Source organism: Coregonus clupeaformis, chromosome 7 (genome assembly GCF_020615455.1).
Source record: "Coregonus clupeaformis isolate EN_2021a chromosome 7, ASM2061545v1, whole genome shotgun sequence".
Taxonomy (NCBI): Eukaryota; Metazoa; Chordata; class Actinopteri; order Salmoniformes; family Salmonidae; genus Coregonus; species Coregonus clupeaformis.
In genome coordinates this window covers 11,587,620-11,611,894 of record NC_059198.1, presented here as the reverse complement: position 1 = coordinate 11,611,894, position 24,275 = coordinate 11,587,620, and the positions used below count along the sequence as shown (strand labels likewise).

General features: G+C 43.9%; 1 protein-coding gene across 2 annotated transcripts in view; it reads right to left on the bottom strand.

The window, feature by feature from the left end:
• The window catches only part of prex2 (phosphatidylinositol-3,4,5-trisphosphate-dependent Rac exchange factor 2), a 232,533-nt gene that overhangs the window by 72,035 nt on the left and 136,223 nt on the right, over window positions 1-24,275 (bottom strand). For both annotated transcript variants that reach the window (XM_041880313.2, XM_045221164.1), the window contains exons 23-29: window positions 18,377-18,538; window positions 16,454-16,676; window positions 16,078-16,285; window positions 8,059-8,253; window positions 7,216-7,310; window positions 5,475-5,557; window positions 16-106 (exon numbers count right to left, since the gene is read on the bottom strand). In XM_041880313.2, coding sequence (XP_041736247.1) covers window positions 16-106; window positions 5,475-5,557; window positions 7,216-7,310; window positions 8,059-8,253; window positions 16,078-16,285; window positions 16,454-16,676; window positions 18,377-18,538 — 1,057 coding nt within the window. The remainder of the gene's footprint in view (window positions 1-15; window positions 107-5,474; window positions 5,558-7,215; window positions 7,311-8,058; window positions 8,254-16,077; window positions 16,286-16,453; window positions 16,677-18,376; window positions 18,539-24,275) is intronic.

The following is a 24,275-nucleotide window of genomic DNA, read 5'->3' as shown; positions in this document are numbered from 1 at the left end:
ACCCTCCGTCTTTACCTTGTAGTCCTCGTCCAGGCGTGAAACACTTGGTCTGTTCAAAGGCCTTGGCCACCACCGCTCCCTTCAGCAGACTGGTGATGGACTCCACCTGAAGAGAAACAGAGAGAAAGACAAAGAGAGAGAGAGAGAGAGAGAGAGAGAGAGAGAGAGAGAGAGAGAGAGAGAGAGAGAGAGAGAGAGAGAGAGAGAGAGAGAGAGAGAGAGAGAGAGAGAGAGAGAGAGAGAGAGAGAGAGAGAGAGAGAGAGAGAGAGAAAGAGAAAGAGAGAGAGAGAGAGAGAGAGAGAGAGAGAGAGAGAGAGACAGAGACAGAGACAGAGACAGACAGAGAGTGAAATATACACTACATATGAGACCCAATAGATGATATTTGTTCTGTTAGCAGGGTGTTAGGGGTGTTTGCTTGTGTATGAGTAATGGCGCTTTTCCAGTTCTTTCTTCATGATTTGATGGCAGTTAAATTCATGGAATTTCATTTTAATTAATGTCAAACTTAGAAATGTTGCGTTCCCTGAATGGCGTGCCAGAACTGTCGAGAATGTATGGCATTATTGGGGTGTGTCCAGTCGGTCTGAGGTTGGTTTGCTTGTTTAGTCTGTGTTTTGCATATATTACTATTACTATTATACCTTCTGTGAAATGGCTGGCTGGGTGCATTTAAATGTATTTTCCATAATTGAAGGCTTGAATCAGGGGAATTTAGCAGATAGTCTTGGATAGACATTACTGACTGATATGTTAATTTTACCTCTTAAGTTTAATTTGAGCAAAATGACACCCGACCTTACCAAGCCCCTCCTCTATGTGCTGATGCATGTGACCTGACAATAGAAATACCATATAATTATATATGAGGGAAAAACTGTCTGGACCGGTTTAGCACAACAGGAAGGAGAGGCATGTTAACATGTCATTTTGCTGAAATGAAACTGAAGTGAAAAGACATCATCCGACACGGAGACAAACTCTCACCTGCTCTTAAGAAATCTCTGGACACACAACAACACTGTCTCCTATTCCTGAGGGTCTCTTATTAATCAGAGAACAGAAGAGTTAACACCAGCACGCACAGGTGAGGTGGCAGAAAGATTTACCTAGACAAAGTCTCCATGATTGGAGCTTGGTATCAAGAAGGAATGGTGTCACTATGGCATAATGTTTAACTGTACAAGAATTGCCCTTCCGTAATCTACTGGATTGAATTGAATGTGTAAACCTGCTTGACAACTTTATAGACCCCGTCCAGCTATTTTTGAACTTTTCCATTGAAAAACGATATCCAAGTATACAGTAATGTACACACTTGTACATCCCTCAGGAGACCATCCGCCACCTCATCAGGAGCATGCCCAGGTGTTGTAGGGAGGTCATACAGGCACGTGGAGGCTACACACACTACTGAGCCTCATTTTGACTTGTTTTAAGGACATTACATCAAAGTTGGATCAGCCTGTAGTGTGGTTTTCCACTTTAATTTTGAGGGTGACTCCAAATCCAGACCTCCATGGGTTGATAAATTTGATTTCCATTGATAATTTTTGTGTGATTTTGTTGTCAGCACATTCAACTATGTAAAGAAAAAAGTATTTAATAAGATTAATTCATTCATTCAGATCTAGGATGTGTTATTTTAGTGTTCCCTTTATTTTTTTGAGCAGTGTATATCGCCCATATCAGTGGCCATCTTAGGCCGTACAGGTACTGTATGTCAGATTAGCTCAATCGGCAATTTTTCAGTATCACAGAAACACAACACTTTGAATGAATAACAGACGAAAGTGACTATCGATAAAATGTATGAAAATATCTGTTCAAAACGTGTAAATCATCCAAAAACATTTATTTTGAAACATCAAATTTGACTATAAATGTGTGATAAAAAATTAAACAAAACGTATTTTGGGGAATTTAAACCATTTACTTGTGTTACAAAAAGGTGAATAAAATAAAAATGTGTTACTATTTGACAGACTGTCTCTTTGCAATCAATACTGAGATAGCCCTGTGTAGCTCAGTTGGTAGAGCATGGCGCTTGCAACGCCAGGGTTGTGGGTTCGATTCCCACGGGGGGCCAGTATGAAAAAACAAAACAATAAAAAACATGTATGCACTCACTAACTGTAAGTCGCTCTGGATAAGAGCGTCTGCTAAATGACTAAAATGTCAAATGTAATAGCACTGGACTGTGCCAGTGTCCACTGTGTAAAACAGATTTTGGTAGGAGACCAGACCTCTTGGTCAATACTTTCATTTCTGAGATGACTGCTCAGTTCAGGCAGGCAGTTCAAGTAAAAGTTGCTGAGCCAGGAGAAGTGCCCTGTGACGTCTGCACTGGGACGAAGCTCAAGGCTCTGAAATCCTGCCTGGTGTGTCTGACCCCTTAATGTGAAACTCACCTGCAGCCTCATCAGATAGCCGCAGCCTTAAAGAGACACAAGCTGATCGACCCCATGCAGAACCTGGAAGACAGGATGTGCAAGAAGCATGACAGACACCTGGAGCTGTAGGACTGACCAGACGTGTGTGTGCCAGTTCTGCACCGAGGTAGACCACAAGAGTCACCACATCGTCCCTCTAGAGGAAGAGTATGGGGAGAGGAAGGATCAGCTGGGGAAGACGGAGGCACAGGTGCAGCAGATGATCCAGGAGCGACAGCAGAAGGTTCAGGAGATTAACGACTCAGTAGAGCAAGAGAGACGCAGAGAAAGAGATAGAAGACAGCGTGCAGATGCAGGTCTTCACTGATCTGATGGACGTCATTAAGGGAAGTCATGCCCAGCTCATTGAGGTGATTGAGGGGAAGCAGAAAGCAGCAGAGAGGCAGGGTGAAGGGTTCATTAAAGAGCTGGAGCAGGAAATCACTGTGCTACCGACGGGAAGCACTGAGCTGAAGCAGCTGTCATGCACTGAGGAACACCTCCACTTCCTCCAGAGCTTCCATGCCCTACGCAGCCTTCTGCCCACCAATGACTGGTCTAAGATCAGTGTCTATAGCCAGGTGTGTGAGGGGGAGATTAAGAGAGCTGTGTCTCAGAGAGAGCTGATGGAGAAGACTGTGAGACCTGTGTCCCAACTGCAGAAGAAACTGATCAAACTGAAGACGTTGCGTGATGCTGAGCTGAAGAGTATGCAGCAGTTTGAAGTGGACGTGACCCTAGACCCTAAAACAGCACATCCAAATTTTACCATCTCTAAGGATGGTAAACAAGTGGAGCATGGAAGCAAAAAAATGAATGTTTATGACTACCCAGGGAGGTTTGGTAATGCTACTTGTGTCCTTGGAAAAGAGGGCTTCTCCTCAGGGAGATTCTATTATGAGGTGCTAGTCAGGAATAAGACAAAGTGGCAGTTAGGAGTGGCCAGAGAGTCCATCGACAGGACAAGTAAAGCTCCATTTAGCCGGGAAAATGGAGTCTGGACTGTGGGGCTGAGGTCTAGAAATGAGTACCAGGCTATCTCAAGGTCAATTGTCCACCTCTCCCTAAGTAAGACACCCCAGAAGGTGGGGGTATTTGTGGATAATGAGGGGGGACAGGTCTCCTTTTATGATGCGGGGGGACAGGTCTCCTGGTTTACAAGTGAGGACAGATCTCCTTGTCATATGTACACTTTCACTGGCTGCACCTTCACTGAGAAACTCTACCCATACTTCTGCCCCTGTAATAAAAAGGCTGGAAACGCAGACCCACTGGTCATTTCTCCTGTCACAGTCTGTGACAGACTCAGAACCAGACTCTGTCTGTCTGTCAGACACAGACTGAACTTTAACCTCCCAGTCAGATGATTGTTGTTCGATGATCGTCATGGAGATTCCAGAATGAAATGAAAGGTCATGAAATTGTTTTCTTTCTTTGTGCAAGAGGAAACATTGTACTGAAACACTGTACTGAAATACTGTACTGCACTTATACACTTGGATCAATGTTTGGAGCTACGGCACCAGGTCTGGGAAGAATGTCGGATTCTCTCAGACATTTCAAAATGGTCCTCTTTGGACAGACAACTTAAAATGCAGTCAGGAATTGTGCTCATGTTTATCTAGGGCAACAAGTGGATACAGCAGTGACGTCTCCGGTGACGCGCTTCCCATTTTCGACTCATCCACTCTATCCCAACTGACACTGGAACTTCTTCAGAGGTGTTAAGCCGGAAACATTGGAACATTGAGGGAGGCAACCAATCTGTCTAGAGAGACTACACTTGTACTGTACTGCACATACAGTCTTTCTATGGGAGATGGGAGGACAAAATACTATTTGGGAGAGGGGGTGGGGTGTCTTTTGATGTATCCGATATGTCTGATGATCTCTCTATAATATATTCAATATGCTGGATGATCTCTCTGTGTCACTCTTATGAAGAATATAAAAATAAAACAACTAGACGTATCTCAAAGATGAAAACTACGGTTTTATTTTCTGCTGTGTGCACTTAAGTGATAAGGGAAGACCGTGGTGTGTGTGTTTGTGTAATCACTGTGTCCATAATTAAATTCCATTGCATGAATTTAACTGCCGTCAAATCATGAAGAAAGAACTGGAACAGCTCTGCCGCTCATACACAAACATACACCCCTAACCCCTGCTAACAGAACACATCTCATCTGTCGTGTATAAACAAAGCCCGGGAAGCTGGCCTACAATAAAACAAACGAACGGCAGGAAAGGAAAGGAGCGGGGCGGAAAGTTCCGAGGCAGCAGCGGACCCCATTCTGTACTTTTACTGCCCATGGATGGAGACAGCCTCGTTAAACAGGCTTTTTCAACACAGTGGAAATGTCTCCCAGGAGTGTTTGTGTGTGGTGGGGAGAGTGTGCACGTGTATGTGTGTGTGTGTGTGTGTGTGTGTGTCAAAGGGGCCATGCTATCATGCTTGTTACACTCCCGTTTCCCAGAGTGTGAGAGAGGTTAGGGGTCAAGATTAGGCTACCCTGATATTTGTAGACCAGTGGTTGGGTGGGTCGGCCTGTCAGACATGTGACAGTAAATCAAAAGAGGTCATAGGTCAGACGGAAAAAACATAAATCTCCCTGGAAACCACAAACATGAAATCTAAGGAACCAAAACAACATCTCATACCCATATGGATTTCTAGGAAGTCAGGGAAGGAGGAGGACGTTGCTTTTACAATGGCAGAATTATTTGAATTAAAATAATTCCAGTGGGCAACGAGTGGGGCCGTTGTCATACAGTACAATGAATCTGTGTCCGAAAAGGAAACCTATTCCTTATATAGCGTACTACTTATGACCAGGGTCCATAGCGTGCAATTTGGGAGGCAAATGTATTATTGTACTATACGACATTGGCCCCACTTGTTGTCCAATGCCCACTGATTTTATTTACTTCACAATTTGAAATGTTATACCTCTTCCTTGTGTCCATAATCTGTAGTCTTTTAACAGTACCACCCCCATGGGACGATGCCACTGGGATTTGTAATACAGCTCAGTACCCACCTGGCTGAAGAGATGCTCCAGAAAGCTGTGTAGTTTCTTCTGCTTGTCATGAGAGATCCACACACTGGCAGGCATCTCATCTCCTATAGGACAACATTCATAATCACCAGTCAGTATTAGACACACACACGCACATATTCGGGCGCACGCATGCAGACACACACACTCAGCTCTGTGTCCACTCCAATCTCCTGTCTTTGTGTCCATCTGTCTGTCAGATCTCGGTCACAGCTGTAAAGATCCTGCCAAAACCACCTCCATGCTAAATTCATGGCCATTATATGCTAATTGCTAAGTGAGGGCCTGTAAACCACAATGACAGTGTGTGTGTGTGTGTGTGTGTGTGTGTGTGTGTGTGTGTGTGTGTGTGATAGCTCTCTGGCAGGCAGCAGACAGATACAGGGATCGATATTTGACTTCCCTTACAGAAAAAACACATTATTTCACATGTGGAAAATCACATGAATTCACGCAAAATTTCACATGTGAAATCATGTGAAAACGTGTTTTTGGAACATTTCATGTGGTTTTTTCATAAGGGTTGACACAGCTGTGGGTTGACACAGCCAAACGCCTGCCATACCCAATCAGACTAATCAACAGGCTTTCCGTTCACATGGGTCGCATCCCAAATGGCATCCTATTCCCTATATAGTGCACTACTTTTGACCAGGGACAATGCGGCTCTGGTCAAAAGTAGTGATTCTAAATTCCCTACACTAAATGTAGGGAATAGGGTGCCATTTGGGATGCAACCCATAGATTCAAAGCTATAATCAGGTCCTGTCAGTCAGATGTGTGTTATTATACCTTGTGGTTGAATAGGGAAGATGGAACAATTATTGTGCGGTCTAAAGTAGGCCTTGAACATGTGTCCTGTATAGTGAATAGTACGTATCATGTGTGGCATTATTGTATACGACTACTGTGGACAGAGGGAAGAAAAGGATGTGTGTTCTGTTCTGTTCTGTTCTGCTCTGCTCTGCTCTGTTCTGCTCTATTCTGCTCTGTTCTGTTCTGCTCTGCTCTGCTCTGCTCTGTTCTGCTCTGTCTCTGTTCTGCTCTGTCTCTGTCTCTGTCTCTGTCTCTGTCTCTGTCTCTGTCTCTGTTCTGCTCTGCTCTGCTCTGCTCTGTCTCTGTTCTGCTCTGTCTCTGTTCTGCTCTGTCTCTGTTCTGCTCTGTCTCTGTTCTGCTCTGTTCTGCTCTGTCTCTGTTCTGCTCTGTTCTGTTCTGCTCTGTTCTGTTCTGCTCTGCTCTGTTCTGTTCTGCTCTGTTCTGCTCTGTTCTGCTCTGTTCTGCTCTGTTCTGCTCTGTTCTGTTCTGTTCATTGAGCTGGGTTCAAACTTGGTTGAAGGTCGTTTCAAGCTTGTTCTTTTGTTGACATGATTATGGAAGATAAAGTTGTGTGTAAGTACCCAAAAGGGCCACTAGATAAATTACATAAAATCCTTGAAAGTTACCGAAATTCTGGTAGTTTACTTGTAAACCTCCCTTTGCAACCCTAATTGTGAATGGTGTGGTGTTATTCTATATGACTACTGTGGACAGGTGAGGTATTTGCTGTGTACTTTGTTAATAGAAAACATTACAACTATTGCCAGGGTAAATCATCCACGTGTGTTATGTAATTTATGTATGTGGTGTGTGTTGTGCAAGTTGTATGCTGTGGTGTGGTTGATTTGGATTACAGGGTTCTGGTTACCAGAGTCTGTGTGTGTACGCGCGTGCTTGTAGTAGTTACCTGAGTCCATCTCATCAGAGTGAACATAGGAGCTGCAGTGGCTGCTACAGATACTGGTGAAGGAAGCTATGGAGTTCCTGTTGCTGTTACAGTCACTGAAGAGAGACACAGGGAAAAACATTTTCCAGCAACTAGTAGATAGACTATTACTGCCCTCTAATAATCAAAACTGGTTACTATCAATCTTCCTGGCTTTGTCCCAAATGGCACCCTATACCCTATGGGCCCTGGTCAAAAGTAGGGAAGGTTAGGACATGTGGTATGATATGTGGGGGAAGGTTAGGACATAGACAAATACACTATCCAGGTGACACTTCCACACTCCATTCCCCAAGGGGGCAGCAGCAACCTTGTCCAGGTACTGAGCCTGCTTGATAAGCACATCAAGGTGATCAGTCAGAGTGCCAGTTTGGAGAGCCGTGAGGCAGCTGGTGGGTTTGGTGGCCATGAGGCCTTTTGTTAGTTTGGGGTGCCTGTTTGTAGTTGCCTTTTGTTTACATTTATTTGAGTCACCATCTGAACACATAGAGGTCAAGACGGAGAGGTCAAGACGGAGCTAGACCTAAACTCGGTAAGGTGCTGTCTCCAACACGGTCCTCAAACGCTGATTTCGCACATAAATGCACACATTCACTCAGGTTTCAGACCATGTAACTAGGCCTAGGACCCCTAGACAAAGAGAGTGCAACAATATCTGTAGGTTAGTTCATCGGTGCCATTTGGGATGCAGCCTTTATGTTGCTGTTACAGTCACAAGAAAAACAGAGGGAGAAATAGTATTCACCAACAAGCTAATTGGCTACCGACTATTCTCTTTCGCTCCATCCCTCTCTTGGTCATTACCTGTAGGAGTCTCTGTTGCTGATGGTGTCGTGTCCTGAGTCCTCCTGTTCATCTCCGGCTACGTTGAAACACACCTTCTTTTCATTCTTCTCTCCTCCTCTCTCTCCTCCTCTCTCTCCTTCGCTCTCCGCTGAGATGCAAGTCTCTGGTGTCTTCATCTCTGAGGCAGGGGGGAGGGTGATGGAGGAGAGGAGGCTGGGAGAGCGAGGAGGGAAGGAGAGAGAGACAGAGAGAGAAAATGCAGGTTATTGAAAGTAGCCACATCATACATCCATCCTGTAGTAAATACAAAGAACCATCATCACCAACTCTGACTAGGCAGGAGAGCAAGATGACTAACATCCTCTCAAAAGTACAATGTCAAGTTGACTTTACACAGAAAACATGCTTCGTGCTGAAAGAACACAGCGCCTAATGTCATCAAGATGTGTGTGATAGTGTGTGTGCGTCACAAAGAAAAGTGTATGTGAAGCGTGTCAACTGTGTTTGCGTGAGTATGTGTAATTGCGCATGTTAAGACCTGTGAGTGAGTGAATGTGTCCGTGCATGCAGGCCTATCATCAACACACGAGTGTGCATGTGGATCACTCACTCACACACACCCACTGACAGTGAGAGCCAAACAAAGCTCCAACCAGTTTGTGTTAGTCTTCCTCACAACAACTTCAGCAGGCCAGAGGTCCTCCAAATATTAATAACTTCAAACATGCACAGCCAGCTGTGTCAACAGCCTAAACTCAACACACACCAGCTCCTCACTCAGTCTCTCTGCTCTGCTCTGCATGCCTGGGTTCTATCAGGGGCTTTGTGGAGGAAGAGGAACAGAGCTTGAGCATGCGTCCCAAATGGCACCCTGTTCCCTATATAGTGCAATACTTTTGACCAGGGCCCATTCACTCACAGGGACAATAGGGCTCTGGTCAAAAGTAGTACACTGTATAGGGAATATTTACATTTACGTCATTTAGCAGACGCTCTTATCCAGAGCGACTTACAGTTAGTGCATACATTATTATAAAAAAATATATACTGGCCCCCCGTGGGAATCGAACCCACAACCCTGGCGTTGCAAACGCCATGCTCTACCAACTGAGCTACCTCCCTGCCGGCCATTCCCTCCCCTACCCTAGACGACGCTGGGCCAATTGTGCGCCGCCCCATTGGTCTCCCAGTTGCGGCCGGCTACGACAGAGCCTGGATTCGAACCAGGATCTCTAGTGGCACAGCTAACACTGCGATGCAGTGCCTTAGACCACTGAGCCACTCGAGAGACAATATTGTGCCATTTGGGATGCAGACCAGGATATTTTCACAGAACTGCAGCAACACATGGAGACATTTAGAGCCATATTTCCAATAAATTCAAGGCTTGGGCTTTTTGACTGGCCTGTACAAGCAGGCAGGCAGTGAGAAAAACACTAACATGCCATGTCTGTTTGCATTTCAGACTAATTCCATTCATGTCTGTCACTGCGTATAGTTTCCATTGTGTCATGTTTCAGGCTTTACTTGAGACTGTTTCATTTTGGGGGAGTCTGCCCTCATGTCCTCACACCTCACACAAACACACATCACATGATAGATTATACAGCCTCTATCATTTCAAAAGTCCTGTCATTTTCCCCTTTATCCCTCCCAACCCTCCCTCCCTCCCTCCCTCCCTCCATCCATCCATCCGTTCAGAGAAGGAGTGAGGGAGACCTAGGCGATGCCGTCATTAATTCCCACTCCAGAACCCACAACAATGCCCCTCTAGAATGCAGTGGCATTCCATTGCCACGGAGAAGGTTCCAGGCCCTGTGATTGGCTGGTGGTTAATAAGGAAGTGTAAGCAGCTTAGGGCCTGTGGGCAGGGCATCAGAGGGAGCAGGGAGAAATACAGTGAATTCGGAAAGTATTCAGACCCCTTCACTTTTTCCACATTTTGTTATGTTACAGCCTAATTCTAAAACAGATGAAATAATCAATCTACACACAATACCTCATAATGACAAAGCGAAATCAGGTTTTTAGAATTTTTTGCACATTTATAAAAAATAAAAATAACCTTATTTTCAAGCTACGGCTCCACAGCGACACCATCAGGACAAATTGGACACATTGCCCTAGGATGAGCTACTTCTGTTCTCCTTACCACGCTTGCCAAATATCAGAACTCAAAATCAAACAGATCATGCATTATGCTTTTGACGTATTTTGTAAAAAATTTTATGATGTTGAGTACTTTAAATGTTTTCTTCTCCAGAACCGCTGGACCGATCGACACCAAATTTGGTATGTAGCATATATGGACGCATGTCTTCCAACAATATTTAGCTCAAACAATATGACTACTATAAGCCAATGAGCTTGCATGAATGGTTTTTCCTGTCCAACAGCGCCCCCATGCGGCCAAACAGAACCATGCTCTACAGGTTAGCTAGACTTACATCCCTGAGCATGTGTGCCAAATTCCATTACTCTGGGTCAAACAGATCAAGATACATAAATACGTGCCCATAATAGCGCCACCGTGTGGTCGATCTGAATGAACTTGCATATGTTGAGTCTTGACAGTGATTGGAACATTTGTATCAAGTTTTGTTACAATGTGAATATCCGTGTGTGATTTAAAAGTATTTATGTGCAAGATCACACCCATGTGAATGTTTATTGGTCAGTAGCGACCATGTTGTTTGAAAGCTAGCCTGGAAAATATTGCGTTGCGAGACCTTGGTCTATAGATGCTATATACACTATGTGACCAAAAGGATGTGGACACCTGCTCGTCGATCATCTCATTCCAATCATGGGCATTAATATGGAGTTGGTCCCCCCTTTGCTGCTATAACAGCCTCCACTCTTCTGGGAAGGCTTTCCACAAGATGTTGGAACATTGCTGCAGGGACTTGCTTCCATTCAGCCATAAGAGCATTAGCGAGGTCGGCACTGATGTTGGGCGATTAGGCCTGGCTCGCAGTCGACATTCCAATTCATCCCAAAGGTGTTCGATGGAGTTGAGGTCATGGCTCTGTGCAGGCCAGTCAAGTTCTTCCACACCGATCTTGACAAACCATTTCTGTATGGACCTCGCTTTGTGCATGGGGCATTGTCATAATGAAACAGGAAAGGGCCTTCCTCAAACTGTTGCCACAAAGTTGGAAGCACAGAATCGTCTAGAACGTCATTGTATGCTGTAGCGTTAAGATTTCCCTTCACTGGAACTAAGGGGCCTAGCCTGAACCATGAAAAACAGCCCCAGACCATTATTCCTCCTCCACCAAACATTATAGTTGGCACTATGCATTCGAGCAGGTAGCGTTCTCCTGGCATCCGCCAAACCCAGATTCGTCAATCAGACTGCCAGATAGTGAAGCGTGAATAATCACTCCAGAGAACGCATTTCCACTGCTCCAGAGTCCAATAGTGGCGAGCTTTACACCACTCCAGCCGACGCTTGGCATTGCGCATGGTGATCTTAGGCTTGTGTGCGGCTGCTCGGCAATGGAAACCCATTTCATGAAGCTCCCGATGAACAGTTCTTGTGCTGATGTTGCTTCCAGAGGCAGTTTGGAACTCGGAAGTGAGTGTTGCAACCGAGGACAGACGATTTTTAAGCGCTACGTGCTTCAGCACTCAGCGGTCCCATTCTGTGAGCTTGTGTGGCCTACCACTTCTCAGCTGAGCCATTGTTGCTCCTAGACGTTTCCAATTCACAATAACAACACTTACAGTTGACTGAGGCAGCTCTAGCAGGGCAGAAATTTGATGAACTGACTTGTTGGAAAGGTGGCATCCTATGGAAGGGCATTCTACTGCCAGTGTTTGTCTATGGAGATTGCTTGGCTCTGTGCTCGATTTTATACACCCGTCAGCAAATCCACTAATTTGAAGCGGTGTCCACATACTTTTGTATATACAGTACCACTCAAAAGTTTGGACACACCTACTCATTCAAGGGTTTTTCTTTATTTTTACTATTTTCTACATTGTAGAATAATAGTGAAGACATCAAAACTATGAAATAACACATATGGAATCATGTAGTAACCAAAAAAGTGTTAAACAAATCAAAATATATTTTATATTTGAGATTCTTCAAAGTAGCCACCCTTTGCCTTGATGACAGCTTTGTACACTCTTGGCATTCTCTTAACCAGCTTCATGAGGTAGTCACTTCAATTAACAGGAGTGCCTTGTTAAAAGTTAATTTGTGGAATTTCTTTCCTTCTTAATGCGTTTAAGCACATCAGTTGTGTTGTGACAAGGTAGGGTTGGTATACAGAAGATAGCCCTATTTGGTAAAAGACCAAGTCCATATTATGGCAAGAACAGCTCAAATAAGAAAAGAGAAACAACAGTCCATCATTACTTCAAGACATGAAGGTCAGTCAATCCGGAACATTTCAAGAACTTTTAAAGTTTTTTCAAGTGCAGTGGCAAAAACCATCAAGCGCTATGATGAAACTGGCTCTCATGAGGACCGCCACAGGAAAGGAAGACCCAGAGTTACCTCTGCTGCAGAGGATAAGTTCATTAGAGCTACCAGCCTCAGAAATTGCAGCCCAAATAAATGCTTCACAGAGTTCAAGTAACAGACACATCTCAACATCAACTGTTCAGAGGAGCCTTCGTGAATCAGGCCTTCATGGTCGAATTGCTGCAAAGAAACCACTACTAAAGGACACCAATAAGAAGAAGAGACTTGCTTGGGCCAAGAAACACAAGCAATGGACATTAGACCGGTGGAAATCTGTCCTTTGGTCTGATGAGTCCAAATTGGAGAGTTTTGGTTCCAACTGCCATGTCTTTGTGAGACGCAGAGTAGGTGAACGGATGATCTCTGCATGTGTGGTTCCCACCGTGAAGCATGGAGGAGGATGTGTGATGGTGTGGGGGTGCTTTGCTGATAGCACTGTCAGTGATTTATTTAGAATTCAAGGCACACTTCACCAGCATGGCTACCACAGCATTCTGCAGCGATACGCCATCCCATCTGGTTTGCGCTTAGTGGGACTATAATTAGTTTTTCAACAGGACAATGACCCAACACACCTCCAGGCTGTGTAAGGGCTATTTTACCAAGAAGGAGAGTTATGGAGTGCTGCATCAGATGAACCTGGCCTCCACAATCACCCGACCTCAACCCAACTGAGATGGTTTGGGATGAGTTGGACCGCAGAGTGAAGGAAAAGCAGCCAACAAGTGCTCAGCATATGTGGGAACTCCTTCAAGACTGTTGGAAAAGCATTCCAGGTGAAGCTGGTTGAGAGAATGCCAAGAGTGTGCAAAGCTGTCATCAAGGCAAAGGGTGGCTACTTTGAAGAATCTCAAATATAAAATATATTTTGATTTGTTTAACACTTTTTTTGATTACTACATGATTCCATATGTGTTATTTCATAGTTTTGATGTCTTCACTATTATTCTAAAATGTAGAAAATAGTTAAAATAAAGACAAACCCTTGAATGAGTAGGTGTGTCCAAACTTTTGACTGGTACTGTATAGTGTATTGACTGGTACTGTATAGTTTGCTGCTTGAACCCCGAATAACAATGACAGGAGCACAACACTGGGTCATGGCCTGGATCGAGAGAAAGAGAAAGTGAGAGAGAGCGAGCGAGCGAGAGAAGAGAAAGAGAGTAGAGAGAGAGAAGAGAGAAAGGAGAGAAAGAGAGAGAAAGAGAGAAGAGACAGAAGGAAGGGAGAGAAGGAAAGATGCGACAGCGACAGCGAGAGAGACCAACTCTCAGAGATCTCCCCTAAGTCTGTCATGAATAGCTTTACATACATAAACCTCTAATCAAGCCCCTTAACAAGCTATTTAGGCTCTATAGACATCAATCACCCTCATAAGATCTATAAGAGCATCTGCATTACAAAGCCTTTACCTCAGTCAGGTTCTTAATAGTGCATCAGAACGGTTTAATCAGAGAGGAAGTGAACATGTTAGAGTGGACAGATGTAAAGTACTGGAGCTGACTGGACGGGAGAGGTTGGATGTAACCCAAATGGGACTCTATTCAATATATAGCGCGCTACTTTTGACCCAGCCCTATTGGCCCTGGTCAAAATCAGTGTACTGTAGGAATAGGGTGCCATTTGGGACACAGACTTTGTTAGTGTTCTAATCTCTTGGATGAGAAATGGATGGACGTTCTGTTCTTGACCTGGTGGATGCAGGGAGGAGAGGAGGGGGGATAGGGGGACATAGGTTAGGAGGAGAAAAGGTTGGAAGAGAGAGAACTGGGGAAGAAGAGAACGAAAACAAAGGTGGAAATGACCAGGAGAGGAGGACTTGACTTGGTGTGATACAGGACGTGGGGAGAAGAGCGGAGAGGCAGTAGAGAAATAAACCATGTCATCAGGCACGTCCTCGGACAGCTGTGTGACCCCATGTTTGGGGTCCTGATACAAAAGGTCAAAGGTTGTGGTGCATCTAAACGGTCAATGCCAAGGAACCACCGCCAAGAAGTTATGCAACTAATAATCATTCCATGTCTGCTCTCTCTTTTCCCATTATTCCCATTTTGTTCCCTCCAGTGAGGTTGGAAGTTGGAAATCCTTCTCCACTTTGGAGAGGGGGAAGGAAGGAAATGCTGATTGTGAAATAAAAGTATCCTTTGTTCCAAATGTGACAGCTTCAATTCATCAATACATGGTTACAGCACAACAGACAAGGTCAGTCACACACCACACAGCCACTTAAACACAGAGAGAGAGAAAGACAGAGAGGGAGAGGGGTGGGGCGAGGAGGGGGTGAAAGAAGGACAGTGGGTTAATCAAGAGAAAGAAATTAGGGAGAGAGAGGGCGAGGGACAGCTAGAAGGAGAGGGTTAGTAAGAAAGAGAGAGCAAGAGAGAACTTTTAATTCAGGGCCCTTAAAAACGGACCCTCCCTCTCTGCCTGGTTTAAGAGGGCCGGGAGCTCATTTGGCTCTGCTGTTCCTGAGGCCCTATCAAAGATCAGAGGACAGAACAATAGCCTCTGTAATCCACTGGCTAACACTGACACACCCAGACCCATAGAGGTCACAGCAAATTAGCCATGCCGCGGCTAGCTGCCCATTACAGGTTATATTAGTACTGCTGCTCTGGATCTGACAATGCTGTAGCTGGTTACAGATCACCTTTAATTAGCTATTTTACATAGCTGGGAGGAAGGTGTGTGTGGGGGTGGTTGTCGGAGTGTGTGTGTGTGTGTGTGTGTGTGTGTGTGTGTGTCTACCTTTATGGAAGTTCTCAGTGCATCACAATGCAGAATATGTGCATACACTAATGGAATTGTCATTAACATCCGTGCTGAGAAGCATGTGTGTGTGTCTGTGGGTTGTTCCTGTCAGACCTCAGTGTTTCCCATTTCCTACCCTGTGACTCTGAACCTCCAAACAATGAAACCATCAACAGCACTGGAACCAGCATGGCCAGCAAGGAAACACACATGCACGCACACACACTACACACACACCACACACACACTACACACACACACCACACACACACACCACACACACACTACACACACACCACACACACACTAGAGTAATAAAGTGAGTGAGAATGATTAAGTCTAAAAGCCAGATGGAACCCTCTCATCTCACTCACCAGAGACCACTATATCACACAGAATGGCCTTCTAAAACTACCGCTCACTTTATGAGGCTCACATGTATCAAAAGGACCAGTTTATACTAGTGTGTGTGTGTGTGTGTTATAATCGGGGAAATGGCATCAGCGGAAACAGTCGCCGGTCTTTACAAATCACACCATTTCCTCTGCTTATTACAAAATCTATTTTCTCCCCAGCCGGTTTCATCGTCCATGCAGCACATATTAAAATGGGAATCAAATCAACAAAGTCTCATACAAATAAACAAATTGTTCTACTCCTGAAGTGACAAACAAAATACTTCTGAGTAAGGATGTGTGTGTGTGTGTGTGTGCGTGCACCATGCGTGTGTGTACGTGTTTGGCAGGCTTGCGTACGTGTGTGTGTGTGCCTGCACATATCTGTGTATGTGTGTGTGTTGCCAAACTCACTCGTGTATCTGTGAGGCGTGGCCCTCCATCTCTTTGACCAGCGTGGTCAGCTTGCCCAGTAGTTTCTGGTAGGAGTCCAAGATCAGCAGGTCATCCTCCCGGAGCAGGAAGCGGAGGCCGTGACCCTCCGTACGACCCAGACTGTGACCAGACGGAGCCGCCATACTGGTGATGGTGTGCTGCACGTACACCATGGGGTTCAGCTTACCTGGGAGACATACAGAATTATATACAACACTAGAATGGACATTGGCATCCTAGGAGGGTTGACAAGAAATGTAGTTGCTGTCCCACTTCTCTAACCACTAGGCTATCTGCCGCCCCCTCCAGGGTTAGGGTCAGAGTTAGAGGTCAGGGGTTAGTGCTATTCTCTCACCTTGTTCAGCGTTGCGACCTCCTCTCTCCAGGGTGGAACTCTTCCTGTTGTCCAGCTGCACTCCGAAGGCGCTGCCCAGAGAGGTGGTGGTTTTGGGGTAGGACACCTCCATCACATTCACATGGCAGTTGGTGGGGCAGAAGTCGCTGCTGTGGAGCGGGGACACCTTGGTCTTAGCCTGCTTAAAGGTGGGCCACGCCCTGTTCTTCAACACCCTCGAGAACTGTGGGGAGGAGAGAGAGATGGTGAGAGTTAGCATTTAACACTGGTCTGGGTGACGCTCTCTTCAGGGTTGCAAAATTACACTAAGTTTCTCCAAATGTCCAGGTTTTCTAGAAATCCCTGTTTGGGGATTCCAGGATTTCCTGCTTATTCCCTCCTGATTCCAGGAATCTTACAACCGGGATTTCTGTAAAACCTTGAATCCTAGCTCTTTCGGTCTCTGGATGCAGGCTTTTGCCAAGCAGCAATAAGCTGGTCAGAATACCCCTGTCAGAATCATTTACATTCCCCTCTGCCCTCCTTTGATCTATGTTAAATATTTGAGCCATTAGCTATTCATCAAAGGTTGGACACAGGAAACAGAATGTGGATAACAAACAACCAGAGTCTGTGTTTATGAGGATTATTTACAAGTCTGAACCTAAAACACATAATTCATCAACACACTCATTCATAATTATAACCATGTTTAAGGCTGGGTTGGGTGTTTTAACTGAAACCAGAGGATTATTGCACACAGTCTGATGAAGTACTTTAAACAGGTAACATTAAACAGCTGTCTTCTTCTTCTTCCTCTTCTTCTTCTTCTTCTTCTTCACTGATTAAGTTCTATAAAGATGTATCACTTCAAGAAACTATACCTTCTTCCTCAGTATGATCTGATCTTAGTTGCATGGTTGTGTATGTGTTTCAGAGGGGTCGTTCATTCATATACATCCATGCAGAACTAACAAATAGAGAGATCCATCATAGTGTACTGTGGTTTGGCAGTTTCCATTGAAACCAGAAGTTCTTATGAAAACAAATGTCTTCTGTCAGATACAGTAAACTGAGCAATATAAATAATATATTGTTTAAATGATTAGAAACTTCCCCTGGGCTGCATGGTAAATCTAATACATACACAACCATGGAAAACAGGAACCTAAATCTGCACTCCACCCAACCCTCTACTGTAAGCCATGCTTCCCTGGTCTGTGTACTAACTAAGTGACTGATAGCATCTCTGTGTGTTAATAAACACGTGCTCTCACACAGACACACACACACACACACACACACACACACACACACACACCTAAATATTATCCAGACCTCTCTCAACGGTCAAGAAGAGCTGATTACATTTCAGCAGGCCAGTGTTCTACCTTGTTGATGTAATAATGCATCTTGTTTATAATATCTCACTTCTCATATAATCTGACGGACTGGTGTCAACATCACTGGTAAATAACTGTCTCTGTCTGTCTCAGCAAATACAGGAGAGGTGACTCTTTCCTTCATTCTTTTCTGTTTATGTCTTTCATTCGGCATATAAACAGACACATTGAAATTCCACAGCAAAACATTGGGCAAAAAACGGCACCCTATTCCCTACATTGTGCACTTCTTTTGACCAGAGCCCTATGGGCTATGTAGTGCACTAGGGAATAGGGTGCTATTTGGGATGCAAACACTCAGTTGTAATGTAATAATGCTCTGATAACAGAAGTGTCAGCAGTGAACAGTGGTCATGGCACCCTATCTAGAGCAGTAGAATGAATGGTGCTTTATATTATTAATCTGTTGACAGAGGAAATGTGTCTTCGCAATGGGAGATTATGTAATTCCTTACTTTATTTTGTTCACAACCACCTGAGACACACACACATTTGGGCATGCACACACTGCACACCCATCCCCCACCACCACACACCGTACCTTTCTGTAGTTGGTGATACGTCTGTTGATGTGCTCCACCCGCTCTCCACACATGGCGCTGAAGCGGACCTGCAGGTCCTCGGGGATGACATCACAGCTGGAGCTCAGTCTACTGCACATCTGAACCAGCGTGGCATCATTATGCGCCAGCGCCTCCAGGATCTGACAGAGTTAAAGGACAAAGGTTAGAGAGAAGAAGGCTAACTTTATTACATGTAACTTATAAGAGTAAAAGGTCCTATCCAATCCTGGTACAGAGAGGTCTGTAAACTGTAGCAGTTAAAGGTGCAATATGCAGAAATCGCTCCACTATTTCCTGGTTGCTAAAATTCAAATAGTTCGCCTAATTTCAGTTTATGTGACAAAACAAGCAATGTATAGTGTAGAGTCATTGTACCATCTAAACCGCTGTGAAATATCTTTTCAATAACCAAAAATATAGTTTTCAACTTTTTAAAGTACTAAACCGAAAGTAAAAGAGGCAAAAACTAAACTTAAGAACAGGAAGCATAGAAATAGCACATATAGAACAGATTTACCGCTTAGACTTTCTTTTAATTAGAATGAAAGATCTAGAACTCACATTTCTATCCGAATTTGGTCAGGTCGCCCAAAAAGTTACATATTGCAGCTTTAAAGCACAGACAGGAAACAGAAAGTCCAAAGAAGCAGAATTGCAGAAAAGGGAAGAGGGAAGGAGAGAAAATACTTTTTCAATAGTTTTTTAACTGGACGCCCACCAGAGGAGAAGAAGAACGAGAGCGGAAATTTAACAGCGGGAGGAGGAGAGGAGTGGAGGAGAGATGAAGCGCCCAGCAGCGTTTGTGATATTAAAATTCAACATCACACTGAGCTCTCTCTCCCCCCCCCTGCTCTTTCTCTCTTCCCCTCTCTTTCCCTCTTCCCCTCTCTTTCTCTCTCTCTCTTTCTGTTTCTCTCTCTTTCTCAACCCAGGAATACTGGGGCAGATGTTTGTAATAACACTAAAATGTATTTTAGTTTCTGGGGGACGAGACACCGACAGACTTTTAATATCCAGAACAAGTCATAGATTTGGGCTGGATCCAACTGTCTGACAACTCTTACTATTGTAGTAAATCCATGCTGGTTTGTGGTTTGGTGTGTGTCTGTGTGCGTCCATACGCGTGTGCTTGTGTGTGTGTGTGTGTGTGTGTGTTTCGTGTGTGTGGTTTGTGTGTGTGACCCAGACAAATAGGGATCAATCTGATAAAGCTATTTCAAGGATGAGAACAGAACTGAAACAGTCCTATTGCACAACAAAGATCAGATCAGATAGGGGAGAACCGGGCCGGAAGTAACACTTTTTGTTTTGATCGTACTATATTCAGAGATCGATAAGCTAGTCAACATATTTTATGACAAACAATTTATATACAGTTTGTCTTCTACCTTTAGAAACTGTAATTTCATTTCTAGGGTAAATTAGTTTAAATTATATAGACAGAACGGAACTACTGCAATGCTACTTCTGTACATGCCAGCGGGGCTGAAGTAACACAGCCTTGGGAAGGAAGTAGCAGCCGGTGAGACGTGCACGACATCCGTCTTATTTCCATGTTTCTGGTTTGTAATGCTTGTTACTTTCAATAAATGTACTATCAGCCATAATGTCATATATTTGTGTACCCCCTAAAAAATATATATACAGTACCAGTCAAAAGTTTGGACACACCTACTCATTCAAGGGTTTTTCTTTATTTTTACTATTTTCTACATTGTAGAATAATAGTGAAGACATCAAAACTATGAAATAACACATATGGAATCATGTAGTAACCAAAAAAGTGTTAAACAAATCAAAATATATTTTATATTTGAGATTCTTCAAATAGCCACCCTTTGCCTTGATAACAGCTTTGCACACTCTTGGCATTCTCTCAACCAACTTCATGAGGTAGTCACCTGGAATGTATTTTAATTAACAAGTGTGCCTTGTTAAATGTTAATTTGTGGAATTTCTTTCCTTAATGCGTTTGAGCAAATCAGTTGTGTTGTGACAAGGAAGGGGTGGTATACAGAAGATAGCCCTATTTGGTAAAAGACCAGCTCAAATAAGCAAAGAGAAATGATAGTCCATCATTACTTCAAGACATGAAGGTCAGTCAATCCGGAAAATTTCAAGAACTTTGAAAGTTTCTTCAAGTGCAGTTGCAAAAACGATCAAGCGCTATGATGAAACTGGCTCTCATGAGGACCGCCACAGGAAAGGAAGACCCAGAGTCACCTCTGCTGCAAAGGATAAGTTCATTAGAGTTACCAGCCTCAGAAATTGCAGCCCAAATAAATGCTTCACAGAGTTCAAGTAACAGACACATCAACTGTTCAGTGGAGACTGCGTGAATCAGTCCTTCATCGTTGAATTGCTGCAAAGAAACCACTACTAAAGGACACCAATAAGAAGAAGAGACTTGCTTGGGCCAAGAAACATGCGCAATGGACATTTGACCGGTGGAAATCTGTCCTTGGGTCTGATGAGTCCAAATTTGAGATTTTTGGTTCCAACCGCCGTGTCTTTGTGAGAAGCAGAGTAGGTGAACGGATGATCTCTGCATATGTGGTTCCCACCGTGAAGCATGGAGGAGGTGGTGTGATGGTGCTTTGCTGGTGACACTGTCAGTGATTTATTTAGAATTCAAGGCACACTTAACCAGCATGGCTACCACAGCATTCTGCAGCGATATGCCATCCCATCTGGTTTGCGCTTAGTGGGACTATCATTTGTTTTTCAACAGGACAATGACCCAACACACCTCCAGGCTGTGTAAGGGCTATTTGACCAAGAAGGAGAGTGATGGAGTGCTGCATCAGATGACCTGGCCTCCACAATCACCCGACCTCAACCCAATTGAGATGGTTTGGGATGAGTTGGACCGCAGAGTGAAGGAAAAGCAGCCAACAAGTGCTCAGCATATGTGGGAACTCCTTCAAGACTGTTGGAAAAGCATTCCAGGTGAAGCTGGTTGAGAGAATGCCAAGAGTGTGCAAAGCTGTCATTAAGGCAAAGGGTGGCTTCTTTGAAGAATCTAATTTGTTTAACACTTTTTTGGTTACTACATGATTCCTTATGTGTTATTTCATAGTTTTGATGTCTTCACTATTATTCTACAATGTAGAAAATAGTAAAAAATAAGAAAAACCCTTGAATGAGTAGGTGTGTCCAAACTGGTACTGTATATACAGACATAATTTCATATTTGTGTCGATTCAATAAATAAGGCTATAGGTTTGTAACATCGCAATGTTGCAACCACAATATTTTGCCTTAAAATATTAATCAGACTAAAATGGATCACATAATAGCTTAGCTATATTAATCATAATTTCCTCATCTAATTTTCATGGGAATGTAGATGTATTTTCACCATTTTCAATTATTATTCCTGCTTAGTATACCAATGTTACTTCTGCCCCATCCCTATCTCATGTAACGTCTCCCTTGCTAGTATCCAAGACTAGCTAGCATGATACTTGAAACCTATGCTGTCATTATTTAGTCACTTGATGGGTTAAGAAAATAACATATTGTAGCGACCCGCACAGACAGCTGTGTGTTATGTGTTAGGCTAGTAGATGGTTGTGTTGTACCTACCAGTACCCAGTGTTCGCGGGGTCCGACATGTCAATCAACCTGCTATCTGCCAATCACGGGAATGCCTGGAATGTTCTGATGCCGGGCATCCTGGCGGTTGGCGGAGTGGCGTGGAGGGGGGTTGGGCAGGGGGATGGAGCATTGGAAGTTAAGACCAGGTTTAGCCTTTGTTCTCTCTCTTTTTACGTCTGGGCTTCACAAGAGAAGGTCACGATTGGCTTTTGGGTTATCTTTCATTAATTTGGCGTGGGCTACGGCCAAACAGTAGCCTGTGTAAAGTTGGTTTAATAAACCGTCCATTCGTAAACTCAATCCTCTGTCTGGACAGTTGTTCTTTTATGATCTAGTCAGGTCATTACATGGCGGTGTTCACCCTAGCAATCTTATTAGGATAAAGACCTCCTCCATTCCTGCCATTATTGAAAGAGATCGTGATACCTCACATCTCAAAATAGGGTTACTTAATGTTAGATCCCTCACTTCAAAGGCAGTCATAGTCAATGAACTAATCACTGATCATAATCTCGATGTGATTGGCCTGACTGAAACATGGCTTAAGCCTGATGAATTTGCTGTGTTAAATGAGGCCTCACCTCCTGGTTACACTAGTGACCATATTCCCCGTGCATCCCGCAAAGGCGGAGGTGTTGCTAACATTTACGATAGCAAATTTCAATTTACAAAAAAAAAAATGGCGTTTTCATCTTTTGAGCTTCTAGTCATGAAATCTATGCAGCCTACTCAATCACTTTTTATAGCTACTGTTTACAGGCCTCCTGGGACATATACAGCGTTCCTCTCTGAGTTTCCTGAATTCCTATCAGACCTTGTAGTCATAGCAGATCATATTCTAATTTTTGGTGATTTTAATATTCACATGGAGAAGTCCACAGACCCACTCCAAAAGTCTTTCGGAGCCATTATCGACTCAGTGGGTTTTGTCCAACATGTCTCTGGACCTACTCACTGCCACAGTCATACTCTGGACCTAGTTTTGTCCCATGGAATAAATGTTGTAGATCTTAATGTTTTTCCACAAAATCCTGGACTATCGGACCACCATTTTATTACATTTGCAATCGCAACAAATAATCTGCTCAGACCCCAACCAAGGAGCATCAAAAGTCGTGCTATAAATTCTCAAACAACACAAAAATTCATTGATGCCCTTCCAGACTCCTTCTGCCTACCCAAGGACGTCAGAGGACAAAAATCAGTTAACCACTTAACTGAGGAACTCAATTTAACCTTGCGCAATACCCTAGATGCAGTTGCACCCCTAAAAACGAAAAACATTTGTCATAAGAAACTAGCTCCCTGGTATACAGAAAATACCCGAGCTTTGAAGCAAGCTTCCAGGAAATTGGAACGGAAATGGCGCCACACCAAACTGGAAGTCTTCCGACTAGCTTGGAAAGACAGTACCGTGCAGTACCGAAGAGCCCTCACTGCTGCTCGATCATCCTACTTTTCCAACTTAATTGAGGAAAATAAGAACAATCCAAAATTTCTTTTTGATACTGTTGCAAAGCTAACTAAAAAGCAGCATTCCCCAAGAGAGGATGGCTTTCACTTCAGCAGTGATAAATTCATGAACTTCTTTGAGGAAAAGATCATGACCATTAGAAAGCAAATTACGGACTCCTCTTTGAATCTGCGTATTCCTCCAGGGCTTAGCTGTCCTGGATCTGCACAGCTCTGCGAGGGCCTGGGATCGGGAGAGACACTTAAGTGTTTTAGTACTATATCTCTTGACACAATGATGAAAATAATCATGGCCTCTAAACCTTCAAGCTGCATACTGGATCCTATTCCTACTAAACTGCTGAAGGAGCTGCTTCCTGTGCTTGGCCCTCCTATGTTGAACATAATAAACAGCTCTCTATCCACCGGATGTGTACCAAACTCACTAAAAGTGGCAGTGATAAAGCCTCTCTTGAAAAAGCCAAACCTTGACCCGGAAAATATAAAAAACTATCGGCCTATATCGAATCTTCCATTCCTCTCAAAAATTTTAGAAAAAGCTGTTGCGCAGCAACTCACTGCCTTTCTGAAGACAAACAATGTATACGAAATGCTTCAGTCTGGTTTTAGACCCCATCATAGCACTGAGACTGCACTTGTGAAGGTGGTAAATGACCTTTTAATGGCGTCAGACCGAGGCTCTGCATCTGTCCTCGTGCTACTAGACCTTAGTGCTGCCTTTGACACCATCGATCACCACATTCTTTTGGAGAGACTGGAAACCCAAATTGGTCTACACGGACAAGTTCTGGCCTGGTTTAGATC